This window comes from Callithrix jacchus, chromosome 3 (assembly GCF_049354715.1).
Source record: "Callithrix jacchus isolate 240 chromosome 3, calJac240_pri, whole genome shotgun sequence".
Classification (NCBI taxonomy): Eukaryota; Metazoa; Chordata; class Mammalia; order Primates; family Cebidae; genus Callithrix; species Callithrix jacchus.
In genome coordinates this window covers 28,426,469-28,446,644 of record NC_133504.1, presented here as the reverse complement: position 1 = coordinate 28,446,644, position 20,176 = coordinate 28,426,469, and the positions used below count along the sequence as shown (strand labels likewise).

At 49.0% G+C, this 20,176-nt stretch overlaps 1 protein-coding gene across 1 annotated transcript in view; it reads right to left on the bottom strand.

Annotated features, from left to right (window-relative positions):
- LOC118152009 (protein dispatched homolog 3-like) overlaps positions 1–20,176 on the bottom strand; it is a 52,310-nt gene that overhangs the window by 9,022 nt on the left and 23,112 nt on the right. Inside the window, 10 exon segments of the mRNA XM_078366061.1 lie at positions 1,037–1,221; positions 2,533–2,669; positions 3,692–3,805; positions 6,100–6,174; positions 6,177–6,251; positions 6,550–6,722; positions 7,744–7,883; positions 9,184–9,341; positions 9,845–9,979; positions 10,854–10,990. Of these exon segments, the coding sequence (XP_078222187.1) occupies positions 1,037–1,221; positions 2,533–2,669; positions 3,692–3,805; positions 6,100–6,174; positions 6,177–6,251; positions 6,550–6,722; positions 7,744–7,883; positions 9,184–9,341; positions 9,845–9,979; positions 10,854–10,990 (1,329 nt within the window).

Genomic DNA, 20,176 nt, shown 5'->3' with positions numbered 1-20,176 from the left:
GGTGAATACAACAGAGGCCCTCCCCTCACTCTCCTTCCAGTGTAAGGGGCAGGGGCATTCAATAAATATGTTCTGAATTCATGATGTATTTAGAGTGTGGGTGAGTGCCTTGTCAAGGAGAAGCGGTGTGTACTCATTTATTCATTCATTCAGCAAGTACTTACCTGCACCTGCTATGCCAGACACCATGACAGCTGCTGGGAAGCAGCACCAAGTGAGACGGTCAAGGTGCCACCATGAGATGCCCATGTGCTCTCGTGGGAAGACAGGTAACAGCGCAGGTCAACATGGTGGCAGGTGGCAGTGGGGCCAGGAGGGCAGTGGGTGACATATGGAAAGAGGTTGGACATGGCGCTAGAGGAGGGACAGCCTCTCCTGGGAGATATTTGGACACTGGCTTGAATATTGAGAAATTGTCTTACACGTGAGGAGCTGGAGAAAAGCATTCTAGGCAGAGGGTGTGCTAGAGCAGGTGGCCACTGTAACCCCTGAGGAGCTATCAAGAGGGGGAGCAGCTCCCGGGCCCACCATCTTTCTAATGTTCTCCACTACCCAGCCCTGAGCAGAGACCCATCTGAGCAGGTGTGTGGAAATGGGTGGTAGTTTCTTAAAGGGGACTGCTGGTTTCCCTCAGGGCCGACTGCGGTGGCTCATGCCTATAATCCCAGCACTTGGGGAGGCCAAGGCAGGTGAATCACCTGAGTTCAGGAGTTTGAAATCAGCCTAGCCAACATGGCAAAACCCCACCTCTACTAAAAATACAAAAATTAGGCAGGTGTGGTGGTGCATGCCTGTAATCCCAGCTACTCAGGAGGCTGAGGCAGGAGAATCACTTGAACCTGGGAGGCAGAGGTTATACACAGTGAGCCAAGATTGCACCTCAGCACTCCAGCCAGGGCAACAGAGTGAGACTGCATCTCAGAAAAAAATGTTGGGGGTGCCTGCTGGCACGCCTCATGTGAAGAGAGAAAAATTAGAAAAGGGCAAAGAAGCAGTGGGGCTGGTGGGCACTGGCTTGTCTGCCAGGCTCTGTTACTGGGTGTGCTGCTGCTCCTTGGTGGCCATGTAGAAGCTGAAGTCAAACTTCCAGCCCCGTTTGGCATCACAAGCCAAGGTCGTCAGCATCTACTTGCAAGAGGGGCTCACTGCCTGGAGCAGCCCTACTGTAGACATACAAGTGGTCAGCTTCCTGGTGAAGTTACCAAAAGGTGCTCTATACACCTAAGCAGTGGGTTGACAGAGACGAGACACATGACTCAGGGGGGCTGCCTCGGCCTGGGCTCCATCCCCTCCTGTCTCAGCATAGTTCACCTAGTCCCCACCCTTGAAGTCGGGGACAGAGCCCTGGGTGGAGGCTTGGAAGGCCTGGGTTTGAGTTCGGCACTTGGGCAAATCTCTTCCTCCCTCTCTGAGCCTCATGTCTTCATTCAACAATTGCTCACTGTCTGTCCCATGCCAGGAAATGTGCCAGGCTCTGATGGGCATGGCCCCTGCCCTCGTGGAGCTGGCAATGATGATGGCTCCCAAGAACAAAGAAGATAAGATGGGACAAATGGCAGGGAGAGGAGGACAAGGTGAGAAAAGTGCTGGGGCAGGACTGTGTGGGGACCGACAGGCATGCTGAGACCTCAGTGAGCACCAGAGTCAGCCACATATGAAGCCAAAGGAAAAGCTTTTCAGGCAGTGGGAACAGCACGTGCAAAGGCTCAGAGGCAGAAAATGCCTTAGAGACCTAATCTTTCAAATGAAAATATAAACCCTGAACAAAGGAATTGGCACATGTCCCTGTCACCATGGAGGGTGGACCATGTTAAAGAAACACAAATGAGCCTGGGCAACACAGAGAGACCCTGTCTCTACAAAAAATAAAAAACAAAATTAGCTGGCATGGTGGTGTGTGCCAGTGGTTGTAGCTACCCAGGAGGCTGACAAGAGAGGATCCCTTGAGCCCAGGAGGTCGAGCCTGCAGTGAGCTATGATCATGCCACTGCACTCCAGTCTGGTGACAGAGCAAGCCCCTGTCCTCCCCACTCCAAAAAGAAGAAAAGAAACACAAATGACCCCCATGAAGGGGAAGACTCAAGTCCGTGCTTGGGGACTCCTTTCTGCCATGCTGGAGTAGCTGCCAAGGACAGCAAGATTCCTGGCCGCCACTGCCCAAGCAGGGACTGCACCCAGGCGTTCTGCACTGCACATGCCTCACCTCACACATCTGCAACAACTCTGGCTGGTGCTTGTCACATCCCCATGTCACAGATGAAGAAACTGAGGCTCAGAGACAGTAAGTAATCTGCTCAAAGACACACAATTAATCAATGGCAGAGCCAGGATTTGAATACAGGCCTGGCTGACTCAGAAGTCAACGCTGCTACCACTCAGCAGGTCCCTGTCACAGACATAACTGGTGTGGAGGAGGGGGTCTTCATCCTCAAAGCTATGTCTCTCTCCCTATGTGGCCAGTGCCCACAGTGTGGCCCTCAGGGCCCCTCATCCCCAGTGGTGGTGGCTCACTTCACGACAGCCCAGGCTCACCTGGAAGGAGGGCACCTCTCCATCTGCAGGCAAAACAGCTTGCCAAGGAGCAGGCAGGCTGGCATTGAGGGAGAGCCTGTAGACAGCAGGATGGCCTTTACTCTTCAGTTTAGAGATGTACACAGTGCCCAGGAAATCTATGGAAAAATGAGGGATGACAGACGGGCAGACTTGACCTTGACTGACTTATCCTGACCATGAAGCAGGACACCCTCAGCTCTATTGACTAAAGAGCTGAGTCCTGGCCTTGGGCTTATCTCCAGTGCTGACTGTGCCCCTCTCTACTAGACCAGGTCCATGGCAATGATAGTGGAGGAGGTGATGGGCACATGGATGGGGTGGGAGGGATGGTGAGGGAGGTGATGGGCACAGAGATGGGGTGGCAGGGATGGTGGGGGAGGTGGACACTAGGATGGGGTGGGAGGATGGTGGAGGAGGTGGTGGGTGCTGGGATGGGGTGGAAGGGACGGTGGGGGAGGTGGTGGGTACTGGGATCAGGTGGGAGGGATGGTGGAGGAGGTGGTGGACACTGGGATGGGGTGGGAGAAATGGTGGGGGAGGTGGTGGGCACTGGGATGGGGTGGAGAGATGGTGGGGGAGGTGATGGGTACTGGGATGGGGTGAGAGGGATGGTGGGGGAGGTGGTAGTCACTGGGATGGGTGGCCCAGGTGACAGTGATGGAGGGTTCCATGGTGAGGTGTGCCAGTGATGGTACAGGGCTGGCGCTGGGAATGACAGTGGTCAGGCAGAGGTGGTGACAGTGCCATAGGGTGATAGGGATGAACAGAGTTCCCTCCATTCCTCCAGTACCCTTGTCCCAGCACCCACCTCTGAGGGAGACTCCAGTAGGGATAAGCCAGTGTTCAGAGCCCGGGACGCCCTCCATTCCCCCTACCCCCCCGACACTCAGGAGATGTCTCTGGTGTACAGGGAGGGCTTGGAGAGCACCACAGACCAGTGTCAGGGGAGCCTACTGTCCTGGCAGGATGGTGGGTGAGGGCCCCAAATTCACCCCCCTTCCCCAGCTCCTCAGCAGTGACCAGGAACACACATTCTTCTTGCAGGAGAATCCAGAAGGAATTTTACCTGCTCCCCTCACAGGGCCCCCAACCCTAGCACCAGGGAGGATTTCCCCACACTCCCACCCCTAGTGCTCACCCTGCAGGGTGGCCTCAGGCTGGCTGGCCCAGGGGACCCCTGAGCCTCGCCTCTTCTTCTCCAGGGATGTCCGGATGTTGTTCTGCAGGCTGTGAGGCTTCTCCTGGAACAGACCTGACCCCCAATGCCACATCAATGACAGCAGGGCATCCCGGGCTGGGCCCAATGGGCAGAGGGAAGAGGCTGGGATCTGAGACAGTCTCAGGAACTGGGGCCCAGGGACTGGAGGGGGTGGGGAGGTCAGGGGTCAGAAAAAAACCTAGAAAGAACTTTTAAACAATCAAATACTGAATTTATAAAAATTTTAGGCCCATAGAAAGGCACCATCAGCCTGCCCAGAGAAAAACATCGAACCGCCCCTGCTCTCCCTCTCTGTGCCACTCTGCCCTCTGTTGGGTAGGGATGATGCCACACTTTCATCAGGGGTGGGGTGTTGTATCCTCCGCACCCAATTGACAGGCATGACTGAAAAGCCAAGGTCATCAGCTGGCGGACATGATGGGAGACATTTATTCCTGTTTTGCCTCAAGTGTTGTACGTTAGCCTTTTGAGTTTTTTAAATTAGAAATGAGAGAAACTCCACCTTCAAAGTTCTGATCCTCACAGCCATCCTGCGGCAGTTCTGGAAACCCCACTTGATGGAGTGGAAAGCAGAGGTGGAGGGACCTGCCCAGGGAGTGACCTCAGCCCTGTTTGGGTCTGGCCTCACCTGCCCTTTGAAAAGCTGAAGCACTCTGCTGTACTCTGGAGGGGTCTCTTTAAGAGGCAGTTCCAGAGGAAGAGGTACAGGGGGCAGGGGCTGGGCTGTGGGTGGGGTTCTGGCCCCAGATGTTGTTGGAAAGTTTGGGGTTTGTCCATCTGCAGAAGGGAAGCAGGCCCTTTGAGCAGGCAGGAAGCCTGTGGTGGCAGTGATGGAGTGCAAGGCCATGCCCTGGCAGCGGGGAGAGGAGCTGGGGATGTGGCCGAGGCTGGCTCTGAGGTTCGAGGGGCTCCCCCAGTGCCTCTCAGAGCTGCAGTGGATGATCATGCATTTGGCTGCCATTACCAAGGGGAAGGCCAGGTTAATCTGACCACCCTAATTAAATGAAGGCAGTTACAGCAGCCAGCAGACCTGCTTCTGGGAGCTGGAAGCGCTCACCCAGGCATCTTCTCATTTGGTTTCTAACTGCCCTGGCAAAGCTGGATGACCTTGGGTTGATTTCGCCTGCCCCCACTCAACTGCCCCTCTGTAAAATTCGGCCTGGACCAGCTACCTCAGAGTCAGGGAGCCATCTCTATCTCCCCTCCTTGCTCATTCCCAGCTCCCACCCCATCACCAAGCCCTGTGGAAACCACCTCCTAAAAACCTCTGGACTCCATCACGTCTGCCATCAGCACGCTGGTCCCAGCGCCACTGCCTCTCATCTAGAATACCCATTAGTCTCCTACCCAGCCTCCACCCAGTGCCCCAATCCACTCCACACAGCACCTGGGAGACTCCATCACCCCGCTTCTCTACTTGAACCCCATGACTAGTCTCCAGTGATGATCAGAATAAAATCCAGAACCCTCACTTTCGCCCCCCTGCCCTGGCCCAGCCCACCAGCTCACAACCTTAGCTACTGCAACTGCCTCTCTCAAACATGGTCTTGGTCTTCCCACCTCTGTAGCCTCCTCTGCCTAGACTCCTCCCTCCTCTCCCCTCCCTGCCTGGCTAACCCCACCCCTTTCACCTCTCCCCCGACTGCCTGGCTAACCCCACCCCTTTCCTCCTCTCCCCCCACTGCCTGGCTAACCACACCCCTTTCCTCCTCTCCCCTCCCTGCCTGGCTAATGCCATCCCTTCCCGCCTCTCCCCTCTGTGCCTGGCTAACCCTACCCCTTCCCTCCTCTCCCCTCCCAGCCTGGCTAACCCCTCCTCTTGCTCCTAGGCTGGCTAACCCCACCCCTTTCCTCCTCTCCCCTCTTAGCCTGGTTAACCCCACCTTTTTCCTCCTTTCCCCTCCTAGCCTGGCTAACCCCAACTCTTCCCTCCTCTCCCCTCTGGGCCTGGCTAACTCCTTCCTGTTATTGTGAGTTTTGGCTTAGATGTTACTTTCTCCAGGAAGCCTTCCATGATGTGGGCCTCTTAGACTCTCTATTCTTTCTCCACCAAAGCTCAGATCTACTATTACAGTGACCAGTCCCTCGAGCTGGAATGTGGACTTTCTGAGCTTGGGAAGCCTGTGCCTCCCACCCACCACACTCCCTAGAGCCAGCACCCAGCAGGTACCCCACAAGCATCTATGGAATGAACTGTGGGAACACGGGGGCTCAGAGGTGAGTGGGACTTGCCTGAGGTCAGGCATGAATGGGGAGCCCAGATCCTGCATCTCTCAGACCAGCAGTCTTTGAGATCTGGACACCCAAGGGGGCAGGTAACGCCTCACCTGAACAGGTGATGCAGGAGATGCCCTCAGTGCTCAGGTTGTACTTGAGGTCCAGCAGCACCTGGATGTTGGTATTGGGCGGAAGAGCAGTGGGGCCTGGCTGGTGGAGCGGACAAACACCAGGGACAGGATGAGGATGGAGATGAAAAGCCCTGTGAGGAAAGGGAACTACACCAGACAGGGCTGTGCCCAGCTGGTGCATTCCCAGCAGGCTCTCGAGCACTGGGAGACAGCTGCTCTGGTTGTGGGGGCCGGGCTAAGGGTGTAGCTGCATGGCTGAGGTCTCAGCTGAAGTTAACGCATGAGCCAGCTGGGCAAGGCTCACCCTAGGGACCTAGCACAAGAATAATTCTCATGGTTGATACGGGGACTGTGTGTGTGGTTAATACCACTGCCACGTGCCAGCAGCAAGCCGGGAGCCCTGCGTAGATGATCTCAATTAATCCTCACGGGACTCACACACAGGGATCACAACTGCTTCAAAGAAAAAGAAACAGATGCAGAGAAGTGAAGTCACTTGCCCAGGATTCCACGGTTCCCAAGGGAGGAGGCTGGGCTTGGAGCCCATGTCTGACTGACTGCAAAGGTGACCGTGCTTAGGACTATTGGGGGACAGTCCCAGACTGGGGGGCAGGGGCAGTAGGCTTATTTGGCATCTCTGTAAAGATTAGAAGAAGGTACCCTTTCCCCACAACGCTGGTTCTATGTCATGAAACTGTCATGGAAAACAGTCAAATCTGAATGCCAATGGTACAGAGAACAGAGCTTAGCCAGGGCACCCGTGGGCAGTGCCCAACCCGTGCCACCACAGCAGGGTCCTGAAGGGAGAGGGTGTGAGTGGGAGAGCTCAGGAGTCCATCTCAGGCCCAAGTCTAAGCTCCTTGCTGGGCCCTTCTCTCCCCCCAGCCCCTCCAGGGCTCACCATGTGCAAGTGGTCATGGGTCCCTGAACACCACAGACCAAGGCTTTTCTTTTTTTTTTTAATCTAGAAAGACCAAGGCCTTTTTTTACAGTGAGTGGTCCTGTTCCAAGCCCAGAGACTCTCCATCATCTCTCTATTCTGTCAACCTCAGGCAGCCACCCAGGCCTGACTCAGCTCCACTGCCATCCCCCTCCATCTTTCCCGACAACCAGGCCCACAAGACCTTTCCCCCTAAACCTCCAGCAGCAACTCTGAACTAACCCGTTTAGCTCTGCACACGGCTCACTACATCTAAAGATGAGAACCAGAGGATATTGAACATGGTACCTAAGAGCATGGGATCTGGAGGCAGACATTCTCGGGTTTAAATCAAGGCTCTACTGCCTACTAAATGGGTGACCTTGAAAAAGGTGTCCAACCTCCCTGAGTCATTGTTCTCTCATCTATAAAATGGGCACAGCAAGAGAACCCAGCTCCCAGGGTACTTTGGGGAGTGAATGGTGATGTCATAAGATCTTGGACAAAAGTGTTTGCTCACTTCCTGCTGATATGGGTGATCATAAATTGCAATTATTGGACAGAAGTTTCTTTTACTCCCTGTTCCCTGCCTAGCACAGGACTCGGCACATAGAAGGCTTTTGGAGGAGTGGGTGGTGTGCCAAGCAGCTCACAGAGCCCTGTTGTGGATATCCTGCTGTGGGAAGAAGCCCTGCCTGACTTACCTGGTTTGGCAGGAGCTCTCCAGTGGTGCCAGGTAGAAGATCCAGAGGCCCAGAGCTGCAGGCATAGTGACAAGCATGGCCAGCCCGCAGCAGGACATGATGAGGGACATGAACAGGCTGAAGTCATGGATGGCTGGGATCTGGTGATGGAAAGGAAGAGAGGGATGTGGGGCTGGTTGAACCTGGAGTCAGGGGGCCTGGGTGCCCCTGCAGCTGGAGAGACACTGAGGACCCCAGATCCCTCCCAGACTGAGGCAAAAGGAGGAGGAGGCCCAGGCTGTAGAATGCCAGCCACCAGCCTCACAGGACACCAGGAGCCAAGGGCTGGTGTCAGGGGTTGCAGCAGCACAGGAAGGGCCCCATCTCGAGCAGAGGCTCTTGGCTAGCTGTAGCCCACTGCCTAGAACAGTGCCTGACACAGAGCAGGGCTCAGTAACTGTCATTACAGGAACGAATGGAGGATAGCAGAAGACACATCCTGTGAGACAAGGCCATGTGCTATTGGGGGCAGGGGGAGAGAATGTTGCCACACGATGGAAGCAGGGACCCTGGGAACTGGGAGCAATGGGTATGTTCCAGAAGTACCACAGGGACCACAGGGAGGTGCCAGTTGGAAAGAAGCTCTAACCAACATCACAGCAACCTGCACTCTGTGAAACACTGTCACAGCCATCCTAGCCTATCAGTCCCCAGATAATCCACACATGAGGAAAGCGAGGCTCAGAGAGGTCACACAGCCTGCCCCAGGACACAGCAGAAGCTGAACCCAGCTCTGCCTACGTTCTGGAAGTGATTCTCTAGAAGGATCCAGATAATCCTAAAGCATCTACTGGTTTCCAGATGGACTGCTCAGCTCAGGTCATAAAGTATCTCAAAGACTTGGGCCAATTCACTCTTTCCAAACCAAGGACCCATTCTGGGTTCAAGGCCTTCTCCTAAGCCCCACTCAGAGGCAGCGAGAGAAAGTCAGCGTGAGGGAGGAAAATGCAGCTGAAAGGAGGCAGGGGTTGGGGCAGGGGTGGGAATCACTGTGGATTTGGTCAGGCTTCTCACTTATCTGCTGTGTGACCCCAAAGAAGTCACTTTACCTCTCAGGGGCCACGTTTCGTTTTGGAAAACAGGATGGTAATTGTACCTTTGACGATTAGCAAGGGTGAGAAGGAGCTTTGAAAATCGCCAAATGTCCTCCAGGGTGGAGGCTTGGCTAGGGCTACTGAGTATCCCTGATACATGCTGTCCAGGTGATTATAATATTCCTAATTGTTAAGTTTAGGTAATGGGTGATTTGTGACAAAAATGAACTGTAGAGATGGAGCAAATACCTTGAGGTGAAGGCTATGCAGGCACTCATGTGGTGGTGGAAAGGGCAGAGACCAGGGGCTAGGTGTGTGCACAGGGGCCAGGGGGAGGCCAGGACAGGAACGGAGGGCAGGTCCGCACCTGGGAGAAGACATTCACTGCATAGGCGGCAGCTGTGGTCAGGGAGGTGAAGAAGGTGGCCTTGCCTGCAGTTTGGATGGTGTGAATCATGCGCAGCTGTGGGTCTTCCAGATGGGTGGCCTGGCTGTGGGTGTTGATGAACACAAACACGTCCACACCTGTGGGAGGGAGTCCCAGGCCAGGAGGGCAGAATCAGGACCATTCTGCTGTCTCCAGGATCGGGCCCAACTTGGGCCTGGACCAAGTCTGAGTGGCCTCCTGGGAGGTCAGGCTGCAGCCGAGTCCTGCTTCTCAGCTTTGAGTTTGGAGAGACCCCTCTGACTGGCTCCTCCCACCAAGAGTTCAAGCCCCACCCCCCAACACACCACACTTCTTGGCCCCAACCTCACCCAGAGATAGGTGCCTTCTGCCACATCCTGGCCTCTTTCCCACATTTCCCACCATCCTCACCTCCACCCAGCAAACCTTCCTGCTCTCTCCACTCATCCTATGGCAAGGATCCGCCCGCCACCCATATTCTAACCCCTCACTCCAAGGCTCTAGGCCTCAGTAGGGCTGTGTAGAGCCCCAATGGAAGCCAGGTTTTGTATCCAGGGAGAAAGGGGGTGGGGCAGAGTTCCCATGTGGGAGGTGTACTGCCATGGCAAGAGCGGCAACTCACCAATGCCCACGATCACGAAGGTGGCCACCCCATTAAGGATGCCCAAGTGTTGAATACCAAAGACCACGTGGTACAGGAAGAGGGCCACCAGGCAGCTAAGACCAATGCTGGCAATCCCAAAGAAGGACGGGAACACTGGGCAGGGTAACAGACACAAGGGAGAAGGTTGGGGGACCCTCATGGAACACAAGCCCCATTAGTGTCCCTGACGTCAGCTGGGTCCCACCTCTTCCCCACAACCCTGGACACCATTCACCACCCTCTCTGTTCCCAGCACAGGCAGAGGGCCAATTCTCTGTTCTCCATGCCCAAAGAGGGCAGCGGCAGGAGGCCCAAGTGGCTGATGAAGCCATCTCTGAGTAAGTCAGGTCATCCTCCTCTTTGCAGACCTTACCTCAAGAGCCTTATGGACCTTATATATTATCTGGGGGTAGGAACTGGGCCTGGATCCCTGGTACCTTATAGCAGCTGGCATATAGTTTGGTGCCCAGCAAATATTCATTGCATGGATGAATGAACGTCTTTTTCATTTTGGAAAGTATTACCATTCTCTTGTCTGCTTGGGCAATAGAGTGTGCCTACTGTATACAGACAGCAGTAAGCAACAGCTGGTGTCCATAGGCAGGTGGAGGTGAAAAATTGATCAGTGGGGGGCAGAGGGCAGCTGACTTGGACCCCAAAATAGGCCACAAAGTAATCCGCAAAGGAGTGCAATACCCCAGGCTCCTTAACACAAGGCTATCAACAGGAGAAAGATGGTCAACAGGCAAAAGGTCCAATTCTACAGGTGCCCAGGGTAGAGGGTGTGACCCAGTCTGGCACAGCTCAACCCACCTCTAGGCCTCGGTCTGCCTGCCCATGGTTTAAAAAAGATTTTTGGACACATTCCTGTGTCCCCAGCTCTGAGGTGCTGGGTTCAAGAGTATTCTGAAACTCTTGAGAAGGCAGGCTCTGGGCAGACAGGAGCACCCTGGAGGGGAGGAGATGGCAGGCCTGAGAGAAGCCCTACCTGAGCAGGAGGTGAGGATGTAGACCAGGGCAGTGATGCAGCTGCTGCTGCTGAAGGCCAGGAGCATGTCATTGTTGAACGTCCTGCTCACTTCATAGTCAAACAGGTGTGTCCGCCCATAGAGAACCTGGACTTTGCTGGAGGAAGGGAGGATGTGGAGAGAGGAAAGATGGGAAGAGGATTAGAGCCAGCTGTGAACACGTGGAGGAGGATCCGGAGCTGTCCATTTCACCTGTGGCTTTGTATCTTGGTTGGACATCAAAATCGCCTGGGGGCTTCCAATCATCCTGATGGAAGGCCAGACTCCAGACAAATTCGATCAGAACTGCCAGGGTGGGGCTGAATCATCAGGGCTCCCTAACTCTCCCAGGTGATTCAAATGTAGGGTCAAGGTTGAGAACCACTGCTCTATGCAGATCATGATCAATTATAATCAGCTTCTACCTCATCTTCCAATTCTCCGTATCTATGGCCAAGTTCTAAATTCAAACTGGCTTCTAGATATTCAGTTTTACACTGTTATTCAGTGTGTGCTTAACACGTTATTATTAATTTAAAAAATAACATAACCAGGCTAATCAAACTGTGTCTTAAAATACAAATATGAGTGACATCTGCTTCTGGCCAAGATTGAGTAAGAAGATGGAGTCCATATTTGTCTTCCCACTGGAACCAACAAAAATGTGAGAAAATACATGAAACAAGGCAACCAAGGATGATGATCCCTGAGAACAGAGAAACAAAATGAGTCCTATGCATATCCTGGCTTATTGCTTTCAGAGAGTTTCCAGTCCTCCGTGCAGCCTAAAATATGGGTTATTAGACTCCCTGAAGGAGTTGTTGTTTTGTAGAGTGCTCCTTTGTGACTGTTGTTGCGTAGAGTGCTCTATCGTGACTGTTGTTGTGTAGGGAGCTCTATAGTGACTGTTTTTGGGTAGGGTGGTCTATAAGGACTGTTGTTGGGTACAGTGCTCAATAGTAACAGTTTTCGGGTAGAGTGCTCTATAGTGACTGTTGTTGGGCAGGTGCTTCATAGTGACTGTTGTTGGGTAGGTGATCTATAGTGAATGTTGTTTGGTAGGTGCTTTATAGTGACTCTCTTTGGGCAAGTGCTCTATAGGGACAGTTCTAGGGTAGGGAGCTCTATCGTTACTGTTGTTGGGTAGCTGGGCTATAGTGACTGTTGTTGTCTCTGGTGCTTCATACTGACTGTTTTTGGGTAGAGTGCTCTATAGGTGACTGTTGTGGGGTGGAGTTCTCTATAGTGAATGTTGTTGTTTAGAGCGCTCTATGGTGGCTGTTCTTTAGTAGGTATTCTATAGTGACTATTGTTGTGTAGGGTACTCTATAGTGCCTACTTTTGTGTAGAGTGCTCGATAGTGACTGTTGATGTGTAGTGTGCTATATAGTCACAGTTGTTGGGTAGGTGCTCTATAGTGACTGGTGTTGGATAGGGTGATCTATAGTGACTGTTCTTGGGTACAGTGCTCTATAGTGATGGTTTGTGGGTACGTGCCCTATTGTAACTGTTGTTGGGTAGGTGCTCTATAGTGTCTGTTGTTTTGTAGGTGCGCTATAGTGACTGTTGTTAGGTAGGGTGCTCTTTAGTGACTGTTGGTAATAGGGTGCTCTACAGTGAGTGTTGTTGGGTAGGTGTTATGTAGCGACTCATGTTGGGTAGGTGCTCTATAGGAACTGCAGTTTGGTAGGTGCTCTATAGTGACTGTTGTTAGGTAGGGTGCTCCATACTGACTGTTGTTGGTAGGGTGCTCTACAGTGACTGTTGCTGGGTAGGGTGCTCTATAGAGACTGTTGCTAGGTAGAGTGCTCCATAGTGACTGTTCTTGAGTAGGTACTCTATACTGACTGTTTTTTGGTGGGGTGCCCTATAGTGACTGTTGTTGGGTAGGTGTTCTATAGTGACTGTTGTTGCGTATTGTGCTCTACATTGACTGTTTTTGGGTAGGGTGCTCTATAGTGATTGTTGTTGGGTAGTGTGCTGTATAGTGACTGTTATTAGGTGGAGTGCTCTATAGTGAATGTTGTTGGGTGGAATGCTCTATAGTGGCTGTTGTTGGGTAGGGTGCTTTATAGAAACTGTTGTTGGGTAGAGTCCTTTACAATGACTGTTGTTGGGTAGAGAACTCAATAGTGACTGTTGTTGGGTAGAGAACTCAATAGTGACTGTTGTTGGGTAGATGCTCTATGTGGAACGTTGTTGTGTAGGGTGCTCCATTCTGACTCATGTTGTTTAGGTGCTCTATAGTGACTCTTGTGTAGGGGGTCTGTAGTGACTGTTGTTGGGTAGAGTGCTTTATAGTGAAAGTTGTTGGGTAGTAAGCTCTATAGTGACTGTTATTGGGAAGGTGCTCTATACTGATTCTTGTTGGGTAGGGTACTCTCTGGTGACTGTTTTTGGGTAGGGTGCTCTATAGTGACTACTGTTGGGTAGAGTTCTCTATACTTACTGTTGTGTAAGTGATCTATAGTGACTGTTGGTGGGTAGGTGCTCTATAGTGACTGTTGGGTGGAATGCTGTATAGTGACTGTTATTGGGTACAGTGCTTTATAATGACTATTGCTGGGTAGAATGCTCTAGAGTGACTCTTGTTGGATAGAGTGCTCTATAGTGACTGTTGGTTGCTGCATTGGGTGCTCTATACTGACTGTTGCTGGGTAGGGTGCTCTATAGTGACTGTTTTTGGGTAGAGTGCTCTAGATAGGGACGTTTTTTGGGTAGGTGCTCTATAGTGATTGTTTTCTGGTAGGGTGCTTATAGCGACTTTTGTTGAGTAGGTTGCTCTATAGTGACTGCTGTTGTGTGGGGTTCCCTATAGTGACTGTTGTTGGGTAGAGTGCTCTATTAGTGTCTGTTGTTGGGTTGAGTGTTCTATAGTGACTATTTTGTAGAGTGCTCTATAGTGACTGTTGTTGGGTGGAGTGATCTGTAGTGACTGTTGTTGGGTAGGGTACTGTATAGTGACTGTTGTTGGGTAGCAGGCTCTAGATACTGACTGTTACTGTGTAGGGTGCTCTACAGTGACTCTTGTTGGGTAGAGTGCTCTATAGTGACTGTTTTTCGGTAGAGGGCTCTATAGTGAATGTTGTTGTGTAAGTGCTCTACAGTGACTTTTGTAGGGTAGGTGCTCTATAGTGACTGTTACTGGGTGCAGCGCTCTAGAGTGACTGTTGTTGGTTAGGGTGCTCTAGAGTGACTTTTGCTGGGTAGTGTGCTTTAGAGTTACAGTTTTTGGGTAGAGGGCTCTATAGTGACTGCTGCTGCATAGGGTGCTTTATAGTGACTGTTGCTGGGTAGCATGGTCTATAGTGACCGTTGTTGGGTAGGGTGCTCTATAGTGACTGTTGCTGGGCAGGGTGCTCTATAGTGACTACTGTTGAATAGGTGCTCTGTTCTGACTGTTGCTGGGTAGGGTGCTCAATAGTGACCGTTGTTGCATGGGGTGCTCTATGGTGACCGTTGTTGGGTAGACGGCTCTATTAGTGACTGTTGTTGGGTGGAGTGCTCTATAGAGACTTTTGTTGTGTACAGTGCTCTATAGCAACTGTTATTTGTTAGAGCGCTTTACAGTGACTTGTTGGGTAGCTTGCTCTATACTGACTGTTTCTCGGTAGGTGATCTATGACTGTTATTGGGTATGGTGCTCTACAGTGACCGTTGCTGGGTTTGGTGTTCTATTGTGACTGTTGTTGGGTAGAGTGCTCTATACTGACGGCTGTTGGGTAGGTGCCCTACACAGACTGTTGTTGGGAAGGTGCTCTATAATGACGGTTGTTGGGTAGGTGCTCTACGGTGGCTGTTGTTGGTTAGGGTGCTATGTAGTAACTGCCATTAGTTAGGTTGTGCTATAGTGAATGTTGTTGGGTGGAGGGCTCTATAGTGTCTGTTGTTGGGTGGGGTGCTCAATACTGACTGTTGCTTGGTGTGGTGCTCTATAGTGACTGTTGTTGGGTAGAGTGCTCTAGAGAGTGGCTGTTGTTCGGCAGAGTTCTCTATAGTGATTGCTGTTGGGTAGGTGCTCTATATTGACTGTTGTTGGATAGGGTGCACTATAGTGACTGTTGTTTGGTAGGTGCTCTATAGTGACTGCTGCTGGGTAGGGAGCTCTATAGGGACTGCTGTTGGGTAGAGTGCTCTATAGTGACCGTTGCTGTGTAGGATGCTCTACAGCTACTGTTAATGGGTAGGGTAATCTTTGGTGACTACTGTTGGGTAGATGCTCTATAGCGACTGTTTTTGGGTGGGGTGCTCTACGTTGACTCTTGTTGGGTAGGTGCTCTATTGTGACTATTGATGGGTAGGATATTCTATAGTGACTGTTGTTGGCTGGGGTTCTTTTTTTATTGCATTTTAGGTTTTGGAGTACATGTGCAGAACATGCAAGATATTTGCATAGGTACACACATGGCAGTGGGTTTTGCTGCCTTCCTCCCCTTCACCCACATTTGGCATTTCTCCCCAAGCTATCCCTCCCCAGCTCCCTTTCCCCACCGCTGTCCGTCCCCACTGACCCCAGTGTTTGGTACTCCCTTCCCTGTGTCCATGTGTTCTCATTTCTCATCACCCACCTATGAGTGAGAATATGTGATATTTTATTTTCTGTTCTTGTGTCAGTTTGCTGAGAATGATATTCTCCAGATTCATCCATGTCCCTACAAACGACACGAACTCATCATTTTTGATTGCTGCATAATATTCCATGGTGTATATGTGCCACATTTGCCCAACCCAGTCTATCAACTTGGGTTGGTTCCAGGTCTTTGCTAATGTAAACAGTGCTGCAATGAACATTGGTGTGCATGTGTCCTTATAGTAGAACGATTTATAGTCCTTTGGATATATATACCCAGTAATGGGATTGCTGGGTCAAATGGAATTTCTATTTCTAAGGCCTTGAGGAATCACCACACTGTCTTCCACAATGGTTGAACTAGTTTACACTCCCACCAACAGTGTAAAAGTGTTCCTATTTCTCCACATCCTCTCCAGCATCTGTTGTCTCCAGATTTTTTAATGATTGCCATTCTAATTGGCATGAGATGGTATCTCAATGTGGTTTTGATTTGCATCTCTCTAATGACCAGTGATGATGAGCATTTTTTCATATGTTTGTTGGCCTCTTGTATGTCTTCTTTTGTAACGTGCCTGTTCATATCCTTTGCCCATTTTTGAATGGGCTTGTTTGTTTTTTTCCTGTACATCTGTTTGAGTTCTTTGTAGATTCTGGATATCAGCCCTTTGTCAGATGGGTAGACTGCAAAAATGTTTTCCCATTCTGTTGGTTGCCGATTCACTCTAGTGACTGTTTCTTTTGCCGTGCAGAAGCTGTGGACTTTGATTAGGTCCCATTTGTCTATTTTGGCTTTTGTTGCCAATGCTTTTGGTGTTTTGTTCATGAAGTCCTTGCCTACTCCTATGTCCTGAATGGTTTTGCCTAGATTTTCTTCTAGGGTTTTTATGGTGCCAGGTCTTATGTTTAAGTCTTTAATCCATCTGGAGTTCATTTTAGTGTAAGGTGTCAGGAAGGGGTCCAGTTTCTGCTTTCTGCACATGGCTAGCCAGTTTTCCCAACACCATTTATTAAACAGGGAATCCTTTCCCCATTGCTTGTTTTTGTCAGGTTTATCGAAGATTGTATGGTTGTAGATATGTTGTGTTGCCTCCAATGCCTCTGTTCTGTTCCATTGGTCTGTATCTCTGTTTTGGTACCAATACCATACTGTTTTGATTACTGTAGCCTTGTCGTATACTTTGAAATCCGGTAGTGTGATGCACCCCGCTATTTTTTTTTTTTTTTTTTTTTTGCTTAGTGTTGACTTGCCTATGCAGGCTCTCTTTTGGTTCCATATGAAGTTCATGATGTTTTTTTCCAGTTCTGTAAAGAAAGTCAACTGTAGCTTGATGGGGATAGCGTTGATTCTGTTAATTACTTTGGGCAGTATAGACATTTTCACGATATTGATTCTTCCTAACCATGAACATGGAATGTTTCTCTATCTGTTTGTGTCCTCTCTGATTTCGTTGAGCAGTGGTTTGTAGTTTTCCTTGAAGAGGACCCTTACGTTCCTTGTGAGTTGTATTCCTAGGTATTTTATTCTTTTTGTAGCAATTGTGAATGGCAGTTCGTTCCTGATTTGGCTGTCTTTAAGTTATTGGTGTATAGGAATGCTTGTGACTTTTGCACATTGATTTTATATCCTGAGACTTTGCTGAAGTTTCTTATCAGTTTCAGGGTTTTTTGGGCTGAGGTGATGGGGTCTTCTGGTATACTATGATGTCGTCTGCAAATAGTGACAATTTGGCTTCCACCTTTCCTATTTGAATAGCCTTTATTTCTTTTTCTTGCCTGATTGCTCTGGCTAGAACTTCCAGTACTATATTGAATAGGAGTGGTGAAGGAGGGCATCCTTGTCCAGTGCCAGATTTCAAAGGGAATGCTTCCAGTTTTTGCCCATTCAGTGTGATATTGGCTGTTGGTTTGTCGTAAATAGCTTTTATTACTTTGAGATACGTTCCACCAATACCGAGTTTATTGAGGGTTTTTTAGCAAAAAGCGCTGTTGTATTTTGTCAAATGCCTTCTCTGCGTCAATTGAGATAATCATGTGGTTTTTGTTTTTTCGTTCTGTTTATGTGGTGAATTACGTTTACAGACTTGAGTATGTTGGACCAGCCTTGCATCCTCGGGATGAATCCTACTTGATCATGATGGATACGTTTTTTGATGTGCTGTTGCAATCGGCTGGCCAGTGTTTTATTGAAGATTTTTGCATCTATGTTCATCATGGATATTGGCCTGAAGTTTTCTTGTTGGGTCTCTGCCGGGTTTTGGTAACAGGATGATGTTGGTCTCATAAAATGATTTGGGAAGGATTCCCTTTTTTTGTATTATTTGGAATAGTTTCAGAAGGAATGGTACCAGTTCCTCTTTGTGTGTCTGGTAGAATTCGGCTGTGAAGCCATCTGGACCTGGACTTTTTTTGTGTGGTAGGCTCTTAATTTCTGCCTCGACTTCAGACCTTGTTATTGGTCTATTCATAGTTTCGGCTTCCTCCTGGTTTAGGCTTGGGAGGACACAGGTGTTCAGGAATTTATCCATTTCTTCCAGGTTTACTAGTTTATGTGCATAGAGTTTTTTGTAATATTCTCTGATGATGGTTTGAATTTCTGTGGAATCTGTGGTGATTTCCCCTTTATCGTTTTTTATTCCATCTATTTGGTTCTTCTCTCTTTTCTTTTTTATCAATCTGGCTAGTGGTCTGTCTATTTTGTTGATCTTTTCAAAAAACCAGCGCTTGGATTTATTGATTTTTTGAAGAGATTTTTGTGTCTCTATCTCCTTCAGTTCTGCTCTGATCTTAGTTATTTCTTGTCTTCTGCTAGGTTTTGAGTGTTTTTGATCTTGCTCCTCTAGCTCTATCAATTTTGACAATAGGGTGTCAATTTTGGATTTCTCCACTCTTCTCATATGGGAACTCATTGCTATATATTTTCCTCTGGAGACTGCTTTAAATGTGTCCCAGAGATTCTGGTATGTTGTGTCTTCGTTCTCGTTGGTTTCGAAGAACTTCTTTATTTCTGCCTTCATTTCATTGTTTATCCAGTCAACATTCAAGAGCCAGTTGTTCAGTTTCCATGAAGCTGTGCGATTCTGAGTTAGTTTCTGAATTCTGAGTTCTAACTTGATTGCACTATGGTCTGAGAGACTGTTTGTTATAATTTCCGTTGTTTTGCATTTGCTGAGGAGTGCTTTACTTCCAATTATGTGGTCAATTTTAGAGTAGGTGTGATGTGGTGCTGAGAAGAATGTATATTCTGTGGGTTTGGGGTGGAGAGTTCTGTAAATGTCTATCAGGTTTGCTTGTTCCAGGCCTGAGTTCAAGCCCTGGATATCCTTGTTGATTTTCTGTCTGGTTGATCTGTCTAATATTGACAGTGGAGTGTTAAAGTCTCCCACTATTATTGTGTGGGAGTCTAAGTCTCTTTGTAAGTCATTAAGAACTTGCCTTATATATCTGGGTGCTCCTTTATTAGGTCCATATATATTTAGGATCATTAGCTCTTCTTGTTGTATCGATCCTTTTACCATTATGTAATGACCTTCTTTGTCTCTTTTGATCTTTGTTGCTTTAAAGTCTATTTTATCAGAGATGAGAATTGCAACTCCTGCTTTTTTTTTCTCTCTCTCCATTTGCTTGGTAAACCTTCCTCCATCCCTTTATTTTGAGCCTTTGTGTGTCCGTGCATGTGAGATGGGTTTCCTGGATACAGCACACTGATGGGTTTTGATTTTTTATCCAATTTGCCAGTCTGTGTCTTTTGATTGGTGCATTTAGCCTATTTACATTTAGGGTTAATATTGTTTATGTGTGAATTTGATACTGCCATTTTGATGCTAGCTGGCTGTTTTGCCCATTAGTTGATGAAGATTCTTCATTTTGTTGATGCTCTTTAGCATTTAGTGTGTTTTAGGAATGGCTGGTACTGGTTATTCCTTTCTATATGTAGTGCCTCTTTCAGGAGCTCTTGTAAAGCAGACCTGGTGGGCACAAAATCTCTGAGTACTTGCTTATTCACAAAGGGTTTTATTTTTCCTTCACTTATGAAGCTCAGTTTGGCTGGATATGTAGTTCTGGGTTGAAAGTTCTTTTCTTTAAGGATGTTGAATATTGGCCCCCACTCTCTTCTGGCTTGTAGAGTTTCTGCTGAGAGATCTGCTGTGAGTCTGATGGGCTTCCCTTTGTGGGTGACCCGACCTTTCTCTCTGGCTGCCCCTAGTATTTTCTTCTTCATTTCAACCCGAGTGAATGTGACGGTTATGCGCCTTGGGGTTGCTCTTCTTGCAAAGTATCTTTGTGGTGTTCTCTGTATTTCTTGGATTTGAGTGTTGGCCTGCCTTGCTAGGTTAAGGAAATTTTCCTGGATAATATCCTGAAGAGTATTTTTCAGCTTGAATTTGTTCTCTTCGTCCCCTTCTGGTACACCTATCAAATGTAGGCTGGGTCTTTTCACATAGTCCCACATTTCTATGAGACTTTGTTCATTCCTTTTTGTGTTTTTTTTTTTTTTTTCTAATCTTGGTTTCTTGTTTTATTTCATTGAGTTGATCTTCGACTTCTGATATCCTTTCTTCTGCTTGGTCAATTCGGCTGTTGAAACTTGTGCATGCTTTGCAAAGTTTTTGTGTTGTGTTTTTCAGCTCCTTCAATTCTTTCATATTCCTCTCTAAGTTATCCATTCTTGTTATCATTTCCTCGGATATTTTTTCCAATATTTTTTCAAGGTTCTTAGTTTCTTTGCATTGA